This window comes from Panthera onca, chromosome B4 (assembly GCF_046562875.1).
Source record: "Panthera onca isolate mPanOnc1 chromosome B4, mPanOnc1 haplotype 2, whole genome shotgun sequence".
In the NCBI taxonomy this organism is placed as follows: Eukaryota; Metazoa; Chordata; class Mammalia; order Carnivora; family Felidae; genus Panthera; species Panthera onca.
In genome coordinates, this window is record NC_138345.1 from 128,955,176 (window position 1) to 128,972,632 (window position 17,457).

The window sequence follows — 17,457 nt, forward strand, 5'->3', positions numbered from 1 at the left end:
TTCAAAAAATTCAATTCAGTTGAAAAAAATTAGCTCTGGATACAAAAACAAATTTTTCTAACTGGCCGGTAATTTGCCAGGCAGCCCCCTCTCCACCAAGTCAGTGGTCATTTATCATGCAGAGAAGAGGTAGATCCTTTCCTTCTTCACTCCACCTCCAAATTATGCCCTCCAGTCCTGCCCAAAATAGGGAAAAGCCATATGTATCTTAACAGTTGTTCCCTTAGTTCCACAAATGGAAGTGCTGAAAATATTATTCTATTAAGGAGTGTTCTTAGTCATGAGCCCCTGTTTGCCTGAGTTTCCTTCTGGGGAGAAAGGAGGAGGTGGCTTCTTATTGTCATTGTCTGCATCTGTTCCTAACCCTCTGTTCTCTGTAGCACCTGTTTCCCCAAGTTCTGGTTCTGCACCCTCTGTCTAGAATCCTCCCTTCTAGACTCCCAGAAGGATGCCAACTCCATACTGTCCTGGATGCCAAAGTTTGCGCAGGCAACCTGGAATCTTCCATCCTGTGAATTGTTTTTTGCAATGCCCTTTAGAGCTGCACAGCATCACTATCACCTAAGATGCTGACCTCATGAAGGAATGAATATGATACTGTGAGCATGGCTTGTCCACTTTTGCACTCCTGCAGACAGGCCCCCGGTGCCTCCACGATACTAGGCACAGAGGGGATATTCAGTAAGATTCAGCAATGATTGCCACTGGCCATCTCTCTCTCTGCATCAATTCTGATTGGATGCAGCTCTATCCCTTAAACACTACTGGCTCTAAATGTAGAATTAATCTCTCTTTTAAATTTTTTAAAAGAAAGTAGGCTTGGGGAGGGAAAGGGGCTAGAGAGGGAGAGAGATCAGGTCCGATCAGGTGGTTAGTAGTTAGTAGCTAGAGCTTGCTTAGCGGGTGATAGTGTTTGAGACCTCGTTGTCTGCGATTCCCAAGAAGCTCCCAAGTCAGTAAAATGAGTTAAAGTCCTTTGAGGGTGATTATCAACAAGCTGAAGGGATAAGAGAGAGGGGTGAGACCAAAGGCAGACTATGAGATGCCATTTCTACAACAGAAGCACCTGGGCCTGGTTAATCCCAGAGATGTAGAAACAGCTTCAGCCAATAGAGTTGGCATCCGCAGAAATCTCTCCCCTCGGGCCCTCACCTTCCACCAAGCAAATTGGTCCCCCAGGCCAGCCCGAGGCAAGGTGTTATAAGCCACCCGGCCTCCACATGAAGGGAAAGAGAATTACAGATTGTCAGGGTGGATTTGGCCTGCCCTCCTCCTCCATTCCACAGATGGGGAGACTGAGGCCCAGAGAGGAAATAAACTGTGGCCCAAGTTATAGAGTTCAGGAACAGAGCTCAGGTCTCCCGACATCCAGTTCAGTGGGTTTCCTTCTAGCAAATGATAGCAGGACGAATAACACACACACACACACACACACACACACACACACACACACACACTTCAGTTGTTAAACCATCACAAGTGAAAATCCACTCCTCACCCAGGGTCTGCTCCAATTCCTCATCTGTAGCGGTTTTACCTCTTATTTGGACAGAAAAAGAAAGTGAACTGGGTGGGAGAAAGGAGGCCTCTGCAGGATTTCAGATCCCCACCCTCCTTTTGCATCGTCCCATCTGACCTGCGACATCAGCCATCAGCCCCCAAAAGCGGAGGGGATTTGGAGAGGCGGTTTGTACCTTTCCTACAGTTCCTAAAATTATATCATGTGGACTTTGTCCCAAGTAAAGCCAGAATCGCAGCCCTAGTCTCAGACATGCGTGGTCAGGAAGACAAAGCCTCTGCCACCTGGTTCGGCCCTGCCTCCACCATCTGTGACCCTTGCCCCAGTCTGGAGGTACAGGGAAGGCTTCCGGTGGACGATCTTCCTTACTCGTCTCGCTTCCCCGGCCCTTCTCCAGAACAGCTGTCCCAAAGCCCTTGGCCATCCCTCCCGGCCTAACCCCTCACTCCCTCATTCTCTGCTGGCGACCTGACTTCCTGCCATCCGTCGTGAACTACTTGCTCCAGCACCCGATCGCCCTCGCCTGTGTAGTGAGCGTCTCGGACCAGTCTGTCCCGCAGCTGCCCCATCCGCCACCCCTTCAGAGCCCTCTCTCGCTCCGCCTCAATTTCTCCTTCTCGGACTTCAGACATGCTCCAGGCTGCTCTCTGAAACTTCTCCCCAGCCTCCCTTCTCCCCTTCTAGCACCTTCTCGAGCCATAAATTCTTCTACTCACTGTCTCCTCTTTTTCCCAACCACTCACATCTCCATCCACTTTAATTCAACATGTATTTGTCAGAGTCTCCACGAAGCCTCAGGCACCACACTGGGTGTGTTTGGGGGCAATGCCAACATGGCTCCTCTTTCCTTGGCTTCTGCCGTAGTAATTCTACCCAGGTGGTCTTCCTGTGGTCCTCAACGTCCTCCCAAACACCAGACTCAGAACCACATGCCACAAATCCATCTCGGAACAAGGGAGGCTAAAATACATGCATGCACGCAGGCCAAGGGCAGGGTCCAGCACCACACCTGGCACACAATAGGTGTTCAATAAACATACTGATATTTTCTGGCTTTTCTTCCTCTTCATCCTCTCTGGTTTTTAATTTTTTAATTTCAATGACCACTCCTTTCTTTCTAAGCCTCTCTTCTACCATGTTTTCTTGGGCACTGCTTGTGTCTGAGCTTCCTCTGGCTCAGGTCAGTTTCCCCAAAAAGCAGGCTTTTGGGGAGATTTGCTGGAGAACATTTACTGGGGCTTCTCATGATGTTATCGTGTACTTTTTATCTTGGGGGTTTGGGGGGATTGTTTTGTTTTTAATTTTTTTAATGTATATTTATTTCTGAGAGAGAGACAGACAGAGTGTAAGCAGGGGAGGGCAGAGAGAGACGGAGACACAGAATCCGAAGCAGACTCCAGCAGAATCTGAGCTGTTAGCACAGAGCCTGATTCAGGGCTTGAACCCACAGACCATGAGATCATGACCTGAACCAAAATCAGACGCTTAACCAAATGAGCCACCCAGGTGCCCCTGGACACATTTTTTGAATAGCCAATAGACATCTCAAAGGTAACAGGTCCCAGTAGAATGCCTGATTCCCATCACACACACATGCTCAGGCCTGGCTCCACAGACGTGGGTGAGACCAGTGCAGTTGTCCAGGGTACTGCACACAGACAGAGGCCTGGCACACGGGGCTTAATGCTTATGGGCATCTTGAAAGTTTTCATCATTTTACGTGTCCATCTGTTTTGTAAGTGAAGTTCAGTGGGACCACGGAGCGCGCACTAAGGCCCTCGAGCCTTGACTCAGCCCTCGATGTCCCTCTTACAGACCACCTGTTTCTTCATCCTTAGCCAATGACAACTGCCTCCTCTATCCTATGCAGTTCCAGGGATGCGAGGGCTGTCAGGGTATGGATCGCAGAAGGGTCAAGGTCAGGTGCATGCACCCAGGTGCCAAGTCAAAGGGCCCTGGGTCCCTGTGAGGATCCACACTCACCCTATTAGTATCCTTGTGTTCAAGAGAGCCTGACCTTAAACAGCAAATTAGAGGGATGCCTGGGTGGCTCAGTCGGTTGGGCATCCAACTTCAGCTCAGGTCACAATCTCGCTGTTCGTGAATTCGAGCCCCGCATCGGGCTCTGTGCTGACAGCTCGGAGCCTGGAGCCTGCTTCGGATTCTGTGTCTCCCTCTCTCTCTGCCCCTCCCCTGCTCATGCTCTGTCTCTCTCTGTCTCTCAATAATGAATAAACGTTTAAAAAAATTTTTAATAAAAATAAATAAATAAATAAATAAATAAATAAATAAATAGAACAGCAAATTAGGGGGGGGAAAAACAAGCAAACAACAACCACCACCACATGACAGATCAAGAAAGAGACTGCAGAAGAAAGGAAATAGCTTTTTTCCTGCTTTTTGAACAAGAGAACCCACATTTTCATTTTTCATTAGGCCCCACAAATGCTGTAGCCAGCCCTGAGTGGACTTGAGGCCAGACTGTTTGGACAATTGGATTGGAAACAGGTTATAAGGGACTAACGGCTGTGGAGTTCAGTCTTTATTTTCTAGACCAAGGCTGGCAAGGTTTTCCTGTAAAGGGCCAGATAGTAACTATTTTAGGCTTTGCAGACCATATGGTCTCTGTTGCAACTACTCAAGGCTGCTTGCAAAAGCAGCCATAGACAATGCATAAAGCAATGGGAGGTCTGTGTTCCAATAAAACTTTATTTACAAAAACAAACAGTGGGCCAGATTTGACACTCAAGCTATAGTTTTCCATGCCCTGTTGTAGACAAGGACACATCATTGAAGGCATCTGAGCAACAAAAAGGATGATCAGAGGAGTTTCTAGAAAGTTATCTTGACCTCACTGCTCAGGATGGATTTGGAGAGGTCAACCTAGGGGCAGGATCTCTAGGAAAGAGAACACTGTATGGGCGCCTGGGTGGTTCAGTGAGTTAAGCGTCTGACTTCAGCTCAGGTCATGATCTCGCAGTTTGTGAGTTCAAGCCCCATGTCAGGCTCCGTGCTGACAGCTCGGGGCCTGGAGCCTGCTTCTGATTCTGTGTCTCCCTCTCTCTCTGCCCCTCCCCTGCTCATGCTCTGTCTCTCTCTGTCTCTCAATAATGAATAAACGTTTAAAAAAATTTTTAATAAAAATAAATAAATAAATAAATAAATAAATAAATAGAACAGCAAATTAGGGGGGGGGAAAAACAAGCAAACAACAACCACCACCACATGACAGATCAAGAAAGAGACTGCAGAAGAAAGGAAATAGCTTTTTTCCTGCTTTTTGAACAAGAGAACCCACATTTTCATTTTTCATTAGGCCCCACAAATGCTGTAGCCAGCCCTGAGTGGACTTGAGGCCAGACTGTTTGGACAATTGGATTGGAAACAGGTTATAAGGGACTAACGGCTGTGGAGTTCAGTCTTTATTTTCTAGACCAAGGCTGGCAAGGTTTTCCTGTAAAGGGCCAGATAGTAACTATTTTAGGCTTTGCAGACCATATGGTCTCTGTTGCAACTACTCAAGGCTGCTTGCAAAAGCAGCCATAGACAATGCATAAAGCAATGGGAGGTCTGTGTTCCAATAAAACTTTATTTACAAAAACAAACAGTGGGCCAGATTTGACACTCAAGCTATAGTTTTCCATGCCCTGTTGTAGACAAGGACACATCATTGAAGGCATCTGAGCAACAAAAAGGATGATCAGAGGAGTTTCTAGAAAGTTATCTTGACCTCACTGCTCAGGATGGATTTGGAGAGGTCAACCTAGGGGCAGGATCTCTAGGAAAGAGAACACTGTATGGGCGCCTGGGTGGTTCAGTGAGTTAAGCGTCTGACTTCAGCTCAGGTCATGATCTCGCAGTTTGTGAGTTCAAGCCCCATGTCAGGCTCCGTGCTGACAGCTCGGGGCCTGGAGCCTGCTTCTGATTCTGCGTCTCTCTCTCTCTCTCTCTCTCTCTCTCTGCCCCTCCCCCATTCATGCTCTGTCTCTCTCTCTCTCTCTCTCTCTCTCTCTCAAAAATAAGTAAACATTAAAAAAGAGAGAGAGAGAACACTGTAAAACTCCAGGCAGAGGAGCCAGTGGCCAAGACTCTGCAATGGACAGCAGGGGCTGAAAGAGTGACACCAGGCAACACAAAAGCCTCACCAGGGTGCTAACCATAAGATCGCTAACCCAGCTTGAACCCTCTCCCATCCAGAGGAAAGAAAGAGCAAGCGGAGAGTCCGAACCACCTTCACCACCGAGCAGCTGCACGAGCTGGAGAAGATCTTTCACTTCACCCACTACCCAGACGTCCACATCCGCAACCAGCTGGCAGCCAGGATCAAACTCCCAGAAGCTCGGGTGCAGGTACAGCTGTCCCCATCCTCAGCCTCCAGCCTCAATGCCTTGGGGGCCATGGGTGAGACCCCGTGTATCATGGACCCACCGGGGCTGGCCCATCTGAAATTCTCCATTGCCTTTATCCCTTGAATACAGTCACATTTGCCAAATAGTATTTCCAGGAAATGAGGTCACCGCAGTTACAAGATGGTTTCTCTCTTTGAGGGGTGGAAATGGAGCGAGGTGGCATCAGTGGTGGCCACCGATATCTGCTTCCACGTCTTCCCTCTCCTTTTGGCTGTAGTTCCAGAGCATCAATCACCAGGAGGCCTCATTCCCAAAATAGACAACCTAGACCAGTGGTCATCAAACTTTTCCTGTAAAAGGCCAGATGGTAATTATGTTGGGCTTTGTGGGGCCATAGAGTCACTGTCTAAAACTTCGTTGACGAACTCTAGAATCTGAATTTCGTATAATCCGCATGTGTCACAAACATGTTTCTTCTTTTTATCTTTTTTTCCCAACAACTTAAGAACGTGAAAGCCATTCTTAGCTCACAGGCCATGCAAAAGCAGGTAGGAAGGCCAGATTGATCCTTCAGGCCTTAGTTTGCTAACCCTTGACTAGACCACATGGGTATCACTGTGAAGGCAGCACAGAGAGAAGTGGTCCAAGACCTGGTTTAAGTCCAACTGCCTAGGGGCACCGGGGAGGCTCAGTCGGTTAAGCGTCTGAGTCTTGGTCTCCGCTCAGACTCAGGTCATAATCTCATGGTTTGTGAGTTCAAGCCCTGCCTAGGACTCAGCACTGTCAGTGCAGAGCCTGCTTGGCATTCTCTCTCTCTCTCTCTCTCTCTCTCTCTCTCTCTCTCCCTCTTTCTCTGGCCCTCCACTGCTTGTACTCTCTCTCAAAATAAATAAATAAACTTATTAAAAAATTTTTAGAAATAAATGCCAACTGCCTAATCTAGAATCTGTCATTTCTTCACCTCGGAGTGTCCGTGGCTCCTTCTGTGGTTGGAGATACAGTGGCCCCTTGTCACTCAGCAGGGGTGTGTCCACCCTCTTTGGACACCCCCAGTTTTGCAAGCTCCACTCTAGCAAATCCAAATCCAGTTGTTACGCTGTTGGCTCGCTCTACTCTGCATCACTTTTTTTTTAAATTTTTAATGGATTCGTTCCAAATTCAAAATCTGAGTCAGGGCCCAGATCAACAGTTTACTCTCAATTTTATCCCAACAGACTTTTCTCCTGGCTAAGGACCACCCCCATTCTAGACTTCTCCCTTTTTCCTCCCATTTAGAATCAGTCACCAGCTAAGTGGATTTAGCCACCCCCCCCCCCCAACTGCCATAAAGCCCGGAATTCAGGGGCTGTCTCAGCAGAATGGCCAAGTACAAATGCCCACGTGTCAGGGGCAGTCAGTGTCCTTGTGAATACGGGGAGCTGCCGATAGTCAATCTACAGATGCCGAGGGGCCCACAGGGGTGGCAAGCTGATGGTCTGCCAGCAGGAAACAGCCCACAGATGAGTTTTATTTGATCTGCACAGTGTTTTACATCTCAACGCTTTCACATAAAAACCGAGATTTCTGCCTTAGATATTGGCCTGGACCTGTAATGCCCAGCCTCACATTTCTACAGGGTGACCATGGGCTAAAGCTGAGGAGCCACACCCTTTAGGCCCCGTTGGCCACAGACCCCACCGCTCCCAGCCACATGGCATCCAGCTGCTTTCCGGGCGCACGAGACCCCCGCCCCGCAGGAACTGAAGGTTGTGATCCCCGGGCCCCTCTTAGAGGGCAGACCTCCAGGGCCAAGGAAATCCTGAAGCCATGGAGCTTTCTAGACTGTGAAGTGCCAGTTACGGTTTTTAGGGAGGTACTTGCTGCTTATCTCTGTCCTCTCTCTCTCCTATCCCAGATCTGGTTCCAGAACCAGCGCGCTAAGTGGAGGAAGCAGAAGTCCGGCAGCCCTGGGGCCCCGAAGCAGCTAAATGAGGCCGGCTTGGCCCTGACCACATACCTGGACGTGGTGGTGAGTGGCTAAGGCACCAAGGGGGCGCTGGGGGGGGGGGGGGGCATTGTCTGCAAACATCCCACCCAGACCCAGAAGTGAGAACCCCAAGGGGTGGAGGGGGGTGGCTCTGTCTACAGTAAAGAGTGCAAAGTGGGACCAGCGCCTGGGTGGCTCAGTCAGTTAAGCAACTGACTTCAGCTCAGGTCATGATCTTGCAGGTGGTGGGTTCAAACCCCGCATCGGGGGCTATGCTGACAGCTCAGGGCCTGGAGCCTGCTTTGGATTCTGTGTCTCCCTCTCTCTCTCTCTCTGCCCCTCCTCTGCTCACGCTCTGCCTCTCAAGAATAAATAAATATTTTTTTAAAAATTTTTTAAAGAGTACAAGGGGAACTCTTCCAGAGACAGCGTGGCCAAGAATGCCCCAGAGGTCTGTGTGACCTGGGACAAGTCACTGCCTGTCTCTGTCCCCATGTCCTCAACCACTGAGTGACAATCCCAGTGCCTCTCCTTCCTCCGGGGACTGGCTTGTATTATTGTGTAGAACTTCACAGTTCAAGAAACAGGCAGGGAGTGGGGCGCCTGGGTGGCGCAGTCGGTTAAGCGTCCGACTTCAGCCAGGTCACGATCTCGCGGTCTGTGAGTTCGAGCCCCGCGTCAGGCTCTGGGCCGATGGCTCGGAGCCTGGAGCCTGTTTCCGATTCTGTGTCTCCCTCTCTCTCTGCCCCTCCCCCGTTCATGCTCTGTCTCTCTCTGTCCCAAAAATAAATAAAAAAAAAAAAAAAAAAAAAAAGTTGAAAAAAAAAATTTAAAAAAAAAAAGAAAAAAAGAAACAGGCAGGGAGTAAGGGGGCAGTGCACGGACATTGAGCAGGAAGGCTGTGGAGTCAGACTGCACGGGTTCAAATCTCAGCCTCTGCACTTAGCAACAGCATGGCCTAGAAGAGTCACTTCGCCCCTCAGAGAAAATAGTAGTTCAATGAGGGTGAAATTACTGAGACGTGAAAAGCCTCAGCACCTGGGCCGTGTGCCCCGAGTGTGAGCTGTCCGTGGAGCCCGCACACCTTGGAGTGTGTACCAGATGCCGAACAGCGGGGAGCCAGCAGGACACAAAATAGTGGTTAGAGGTCTGTGCGTGCCCACAGTGACACTGCAAGGAAGGATTTATTTATCCACTTTCTGCTGATGCAGAAACTGGGCACTGAGAAGCAAAGTGACTTTTTTCACATCAAGTGATTCCTGTAAATGCCAGGATTAGGAACCAGATCTCCTGGCCCCCAGGGCACACGTTTCTCCCCAAGACGGTCCCCTGCCTGCCCTGAGCTGCCCAAGTCCTGGGGAAAAGGTCGGGAAGTGGAGGGTGAAGCCTCTGGTGAAGCTTAGGACTCACTTCTCTCTCCTGACCTTCCCCTTTCGACAGGGCCCCATGAGGTCGCCCTCTGCTCTGCCCGGGCTGGCTCCTCCCATGGGGTGTTATCCACCGGCTCTAGGCCGGCCGGCGTCTGCGTGGTTCCCTGGCCAGACCACCCTCCTCCCGTGCCACCTGTGGGAGACACAGCCTCCCCCAGGCCCTCTCATCCAGCACACCTGCTTCCCTGCACTGTGCTTCCTTCCACCTGCCAACCCCAAATGGGGCAGCCCCTGTGCCACGTCGACGTAGGGACCAAGAAACCTCTCTCCAGTGGTGCCGCTCTCCTCTCCAGGTGAAGACATCTGGCAGGAGGGGGCCCGGGCCCCTGGGGGGCCTTCCCTGAGCATGCCCCGTGGAAGGTTGTGTCGGACTCCACGGCAAGATGACCAATACGGGAGCTCTCGCCTCTGCTCCCAAGGTTGCCCTCCTGGCTCAGAAGACAGAGGCCGTGGGAGAGTCCGAGATGAGCTCTGGAACAAGGAGAGCGTCCACTTGTGCTTGTGTCTCCTCTAACTCGCTCTGTGACCTCCAGCTGGTTACTCACCCCCTCTGGACCTCATCTATAACATGAGGCAGTTGGACAAGAAGACTTTCGAGGGTCCTTCTGGCTCTTCCTGTGGTGAGGTTGAGCCGTCGTGAGAATAGAGGCATACAGCAGGCCAAGGGGGAGGTGTTTGTTCATTCATTCATGACACATTTATTGAGCACCTACTGAGTTCTCCACAAACAGAACTGGATCTATCTAGACGCGAACAACTGAGGCTCTGCCCCCGGGAGCTCAGTCCAGGTTGGCCAAAGAGATTGTGCTGAGCTTCCCCGGCAAAGCAGGGCATGCACTCAGTGCTTGCAGTTGGCCCATGCCCAGCAAATTCTGTACGGCTTTGATGTGAATGTACGAAGTGGGAGAGAAATGCAGGGGAAGGTTGTTGTTGTTGTTGTTGTTGTTAATTTAAAATAGAATTGAGTGTCTTTGGTTATTCTGCTGGACTGGGGAGGAATGTTGTACTTCCGGTCTGAATAAAGAATATGGCAGTAAGCTCTTTGCAGAGTCTATGTCCCAGGACTAGCCTAAGGGACCCAGCTGGAAGGCCAGCCTCGCTCCGTTGTGATGAGCCTGCAGACTTTGCTGTTTCCTTGCAGGGAGACCTTGGGCAAATGACGTGCCCTGTCAGAGCCCCTGCTGTTTCCTTGCAGGGAGACCTTGGGCAAATGACGTGCCCTGTCAGAGCCTCTGCTGTTTCCTTGCAGGGAGACCTTGGGCAAATGACGTGCCCTGTCAGAGCCTCAGTTTTCACATCTCTAAAACGGAGACAGTAAGCCCCACCTGGCCTACCTCAAAGAGCAATCGGGAGTCTCTGAAATAGAGTGGAAGTGCTTTGCCAAGTGTGAGGGCTGGGCCTCCTATGGGGGATGGTGTTGTCCCCCGATCCCATCAGGAAAGGGGCTGCTTGGGTCTCAGACCTGGAGTTTGCCATTCTGACTCACAGAGAGGCCATACCCCCTCCCCGAGCTTCCCTTGGGCCCAAGTACTGCTGAGACATGCCTTGCTGTGCGGGCACAGGGCCTGCTCCTCCTACCTGGACAGACTGGATGGACCTTTGTGCACAGATCAGAAGTTTGGATAATCTGCCCCAAATGACAGAACCTCTGCACTCTGCCCGGGTCCCTGATGCACCCAGGAGTCAGACGGAGAGTAGAGTCAGGAAGCCTGGGTCTTAGTCCTGCATTCTCTCTGATTTGCTGCAGAACCTTGCCATCCATCCAGTCCCTCTGGGCCTCAGCTTTCTGACCTGTAAATTGGGGGCAGCGACCTAGCTCTGCCCTCAGGCATACAATACACCAGAATCAGACTGTGCCCCCTGAAAAGTGAGCATGCTTTGTACACTTAGACGTGGCTGGAGCCCATGAATGTTATCACGGACGCCTAGTCTCCAGCAAGCTCTAGATGGAAGAAGGCTAAGGGCTGGGGGAGCAAAAGAGTCCGTTAACAGACTGTGGGGCTGGGCGCGTGTTTATATAAACACCACCTCCATAGCTGGAGGGAGGGGACAGCAGCTTCCCAGCTGTCTCTCTGATTCCCCTGAGGACATCCACTGGGTACAGCCTCGGCTGGTCTGGCCTCAGATGTGACCTCCCCTCCCTGGCCATATACCACCTTATTCCATCCCCTCCTGGGGTTCATTCCACATCCTCTGTTGCAGACCCCCTCAAGTTGCGAACATCCCCGCTGCCTCGCTCTAGCCTCCAGGCCACCTCTCATGAGCCAGAGGAAGGGTTGACTGCTCCTCTCCCCCAACCCTCTGGGGTCACGGAAGCCCTAGGCTAGGCAGAGGACTCTTCTTCTAGACCTCTTGCAGCCATTTCTCATGGTCTGGCAACATGAGGGTCACGGACGCGATCGCAGATGTCCAGGCTTCCAGGTGGAATAAAAAAGGCTCACGTCCACTCTGCTCTGGGCTCCTTGTGTAAGCCCAGCTTCCCCAAAGAAACAGAACTGTGTGTACATTTCTTTTCCTTATTACAAGGCATTGGCCCTCATGGTTATGGAGGCTGAGAAGCCCTGTGACCGGAGGGGTCAAGCCAAAGACCCAGGAAAACAGACGGCCTGGGCTCCGATCTGAGTCTGAAGACAAGACGAGACCAAAGTCCCAGCTCAGAGACAGGCAGAGAGCCAGTTCTCTGTTCCCCCACCTTTCTGTTCCACGCAGGCCTCACATTCACCCACACTGGGTAGAGCAATCTGCTTTGCTCAGTCTACCGTTCAAAGGTTGAACTCCTCCAGTAACACCTCTCAGAAGCACCCGTAATAATGCTCAGCCAAATACCTGGCCCCCCGTGGCCCCAGTCAAGTTAACATAAAATTAACCACCACAATCCCTGTCCCCTTTCCCATCACATAACTCCCTTGCCCCAGAAGCCTCTAGAAACAGGGTTTGGCCAACCAGAAGAGCCTCAGGTGACCAGAACGTCTCAGGTTCAGCACAGATTTAAAGTTGAATGTGGGTGGGATGGGGGGGGCAGCAACCTTTCCTCCCTAGGGATTTATGTGTTCCCCCCCCAAGAACTATTTTATTTCCTTACCTTATATCTGCAGTGCAAAGAAGTCACTTAAGAATCCCTACCAGCTGTGTGTCCTTGGGCAAGTGACGTGTGCCCTTTGCAGCAACAATTTGTGGTCTCTCAGGGTTTCTGTGACAATTAAATGAGTTAGTACAGTTTGGCACACGGCAAGCATTCAGCAAGCATCGGAAAAAAAGCCGTTTTCCCACCTCTCCCTTCTACCTCTTTCTACTTGTGATCTGAAGCAGCTATCCTGACCCCAGACTCTGTCCTAGGAGTTCTTAAACCAGTGTGCCAGAGGCCAAGGAACTCTCAAGAGAGCGTGCAAATTGTGTGTGTCTGCCTGTTTATTTTTTCCCAGGCAGAGGGTCCATTGCTTTCATCAGCTTTCAAAGAGCTCTCTGCCGCTGAAAATAATAATAGTAATAATAAAGAATCCCTGTTAGACATCCCTGAGTCAGACTCTGACAGGCTCCTAGTCGAACTGTGTGGACTAGAAACTTGAGAAAAGTTGGGTGGTAACTTTTTTTTTCCTAACGTTTATTCATTTTTTTTAATTTTTTAACGTTTATTTATTTTTGAGACAGAGAGAGACAGAGCATGAACAGGGGAGGGTCAGAGAGAGGGAGACACAGAATCTGAAACAGGCTCCAGGCTCTGAGCTGTCAGCACAGAGCCCGACGCGGGGCTCGAACTCACAGACTGCGAGATCATGACGTGAGCCAAGTCGGCCGCTCAACAGACTGAGCCACCCAGGCACCCTGCATGATAACTTTTTTAAGGTAAATCATGCAAACAGAAAATGAACAAGTGTCAAAGTTTCATTTAACTCGCTGATGAGGGAGCCAGGAGGACGTCATAGCGTCTCCAAGGAGAACTAAAAGAACAGACTAAAAGAACATCGCAGGGCAATCAGAAGGCTGAAATGAATGACACATCAAGACGGAAAGCGACCATCGCCATCAGGACATTATCAATTCCATCTCCGCCAATCCATGTGTCTTTCTACGGACAAGGAGCATTTGCCTTAACATCAAGTGTCTACAATTGAAAGAGTTGGAAAGGAAACTCAAACACGAGGAAAGTTTGCAGATACCCCGGAGAGTGTGCTGGACTGAAGACAGTCATTGTTTCATGCCCGTTTCAAAGTATCGCGAGATTTTTTTCCCCACCTAACGGCAGTGAAATCTCTGAATCTCACCTTCCTCGTCCATTAAATCAATGGGATAAGAAGACCTGCCTCAGAAGATAGCAGAGGGGTTATATTAGAGGGTGCTTGTAAAGTGTTTTGTGATTGTCAAACACTTTATGAATGTAGGAAATTATTTTTCACTGCTTTGCAAACTTCTCTGGAACTCAAGTGTAAAAGTCTGTTTCTAGAAACTGTTTCGAAAAAAGGTAACATTTCTTTAATATCCATTGACCTTTTTATAGTTCAGTTTTTAAGAAGGTTAAACAAGCCATGGAAAATGAGCAAAGAGCAGAAATAAGAGATTCATAGGGAAAAAACATACAAATGGGTACTAAACACGTAAGAATATGCTCCACCTCATCCATAATTTAAAAATGCAAATAAAACAGTAATGAAATACATTTTCTTTTCCTTTCAGATCGGCAAATATCTAGTGTTGGTAGGGGGTTGATATATACACTCGCTCCCACACGTAAGGAAGTATGAATTAGTAAATCATTTGGGAAGATAGCTTGACAAATATTAATATTCTAAACGCAAATCCCTTTGACCCATAATCGTATTTGCGAGAACTTATCTGATAAATACACATGTGCATAAATACCGTATATAGGAATGTTCACCACAGCTTTGAGATCGCAAAAACCAGAAGCCACCCACGTAGGATACTGGCTGAGCCATTTGCAATACATTCATCCAGCTATTAAAAATAATGAGGGAGATTGAAATGCACCTCATGGGAAATTGCCATTAGTCATGTCATTAAGTGGAAAAAGCAAGCTGCTGAAGGGCATCATGATCTCATTTGAGTAAGAAAAGGATAATGATGGCCTTATATATAAAAACATCACCTAGATACTGATCATTTCTGCACACGTTAGCTTTCGCTCCATAACAAATCACTCCAAAACTTGGTGGCTTGAAACAACAATTTTTTTGACTCCTGACTCTGGTTCAACCAGGTTCGTCATCTGATCTGGGCTGACCAGGCCATCTCAGACAGGCTTGCACACACGCCTGGGGTCAGCTGGCCAGTGGGATGACCTCATTCCCACACAGGTCTGGGTCTAGCAGGCTGTCAGCTGGGTGACCGGGCCATGTGTCCCTCACTGGGCTTCCGTGTATAGCAGTCACAGGATCCAAAGGCTCTTGAGGTTTGAGCTCAGAATTCACAGGTCACTTCTGCTGCCTTCTATCAGTCAAAGCAGATCACAAGACCAGCCCAGATTCGAGGGGTGGAAAACAGACTCCTCTTGATGGGGAAGAGCTTCAAAATGTGTCTACACTCTACCATAACCCCCAAATGGAGAGCTCATCAGACCTCTGCCCTGAACTCTCTGGGCACCTCCACCTGAACGTGTAATAGAGATCTTGAGCTTAACTTGTCTAAAACCAAACTCTAGGGGCACCTGGGTGGCTCAGTCACTTAAGCTTCTGACTTCAGTTCAGGTCATGACCTCACGGTCTGTGAGTTCGAGCCTTACGTCAGGCTCTGTGCTGACAGCTCAGAGCCTGGAGCCTGCTTCGGATTCTGTGTCTCCCTCTCTCTGTGCCCTCCCCCACTCACATTTGGTCTCTATCTCTCAAAAATAAACATTAAGAAATGTTTTAAATAAATAAAATAAAAAATTAAACCAAATTCTATTTCTACCCACACCAAACCTGCTTTTTTCTTAGCCCTCCTTGTCTCAGCAATGGCAACAGCTTCCCACTAGTCACTCAGGATAGGGTCCTGAGAGCGATTTCGGCAACTACCTTTTCTAATGGGGCAGAAACTCCAGCGTTGGGCTCCCCCTCCTTGATGTCAGCCACAGGCATCCCCCCACTGCCCCACTGTGTTCACCGACCCACACCCGCGCTCCATTCCCCACTCGGCACCCAGAGATCCTGGGAGAACGTGAGTCAGCTCACAACTCTCAAAACCCTTCAGGTCTTTCTGTCCCGCTGGGAAAATGGTCAAAGTCCCCCTGGCCAACATGAAAGGTCCCGTCCCCTGCTTCTTTTCCCAGAGCTTTCTGTTCTAGCCACCTTGGCCTCCCACCAGCTGCTGCTCCAAGGAGCCAACTACAACCTGCCCCCGGGCTTTTGCACTTACTGTCACTCTGCCTGAAACATCCTTCTCCAACTATCTGCCTCCCAGTCTCCACTGACAAGGCACCCACACTCCACCCCCACCTGACGATGTGTCTACAATAGCATACACGTCTAGTCACTGTGTGGCCCCTTGCCCCATTTTATTAGTATCATAGCGCTTATCAACACCTGAAATATTATACATTCATTTATTTATTGTCTATCTCCTGACAGACAGTGAAAGCCCCATCGGGTCAGGGATCTCCACTTATTTGTACATTGCCATCTTCCCAGGAATCAAAACAGGCTTGTCACACCATAGGCACTCAGTACTTGTTACACATGCATGAATATGCACACTCCACACACACACACACACACACACACACACACACACACCTGTATTTGCCTAGAAAGTTCCTGGACAGACACACAAAAAACGTGACAGCAATTGCCTTCCAGAAAATGGGCTGGTGGCATCACATGATGGTGAGAGAAATGTTTGTTTTCCCCGCTGCCCTGCAGTGTTTGGATGTTTGAACTATTTGTCATAAGTACAGAATTTTATACAGCAAAATGTTAATGAAAAAAACAGAATGAATGCTTTTTCTTACTTTTCTTGTGCTTTATGATTTCCATTCTGTTATCAAAGAAGATGTTTTTCTGCCTCTTCTGGTGCTGGAGGGATCTCCTAAGGGGACAGGAGGTCACCCAATGAGACCCTGCTGAAGATCACAGGCTGGAAAGCCTTCTCCGGGGCAGGGAGGGCAGAGATGGGATGATGAGAAGTGGACGGAGGGATCTGGGACACCGAGCCCCTTCACAGAAAACAACACATGGCAGGAAGGCCCAGAATCCGGGAAGAGAAGGTACCAGGCCAAGACCCTTAGACGTAGGATGGATTTTAGAGTAATCTCAAGGAGATAAATGCAGAAGACAGTCAGGTGGGAAACATGCCTCATGGCATCCAGGCCAGGGAGCTTGTTTGCTGCCTCCCGATCTAGCAAAAGGGCAGATCCACATGGAACAGAGGCAACACCTTGAACTAGATCCTCTAATAAAGGTCTGAACAAAACATTACCGAGACCCAAGGACGAGGTACCTAAGGACTGGCTTCTGGTGTCCTGCCATAAACGAAGCATCTCTAGGATTCGGCTAAAAATGGATTCACCTTTGACAAGATTTTGAGCCCCTACCCTGTGCTCAGAACTTTTATTTAGGGCTATCTGGCCTCACCCAACCGGCGAGTTGAGACTCCTGCAATGAATATGAGTCCACTGAAGCAACTGAAAAGTCCAAGTGGGGCTGGATCTAAAACTCAGTCGCGACCCCATCTCTCCACCCTGCTTCCCTCTGCATCAGCCAGACTCTCAAGTTCATATCTTCCCGAAGTCATGCCAAGAGAGATGCTCTTACCAGGGGTCATCACAAAGGTCCTGGGATTGAGCGCCACTGGCCGTGTCTGAGGCACAGACCATCCCTCAGTCTATCTATCCATAAGGCTGAGGTGGGAGCACAATGTTCTGACTGAGCCTAGGGTGCAGACAGGAGTAAAGTCAGTTCCACCAGAACTACACGGGTTGAGAGTGGACAAAGAGGGGATCCCCCAGGAAAATTGGGATGCTGGTACCAGATGAAAGAGAAATGGATTCTGGATTGACAAACAATAGGTATTCACTATAAACCCAAAATGATACCTATTTATGCCACGTAAGAATGCTTTCAGCTGCAGAAAGTAGAAATCCAAACTAACAGTGGCTTACACAAACATGGACTTAAATTTTTCACATAAGAAACCTGGAGGTAGGACCAGCATGTCTATAACTCTCTTGAGCTTTCCCTTGTGGCCACGTAGTGGCTGCCTTAG

At 49.4% G+C, this 17,457-nt stretch overlaps 1 protein-coding gene across 1 annotated transcript in view; it reads left to right on the forward strand.

Annotated features, from left to right (window-relative positions):
- The window catches only part of ISX (intestine specific homeobox), a 23,375-nt gene extending 12,977 nt beyond the window's left edge, over positions 1-10,398 (forward strand). The window contains exons 2-4 of the mRNA XM_060656500.3: positions 5,717-5,868; positions 7,763-7,876; positions 9,275-10,398. Of these exons, the coding sequence (XP_060512483.3) occupies positions 5,717-5,868; positions 7,763-7,876; positions 9,275-9,514 (506 nt within the window). The 3' untranslated portion in view covers positions 9,515-10,398. The remainder of the gene's footprint in view (positions 1-5,716; positions 5,869-7,762; positions 7,877-9,274) is intronic.
- The last annotated feature ends 7,059 nt before the right edge of the window (positions 10,399-17,457 follow it).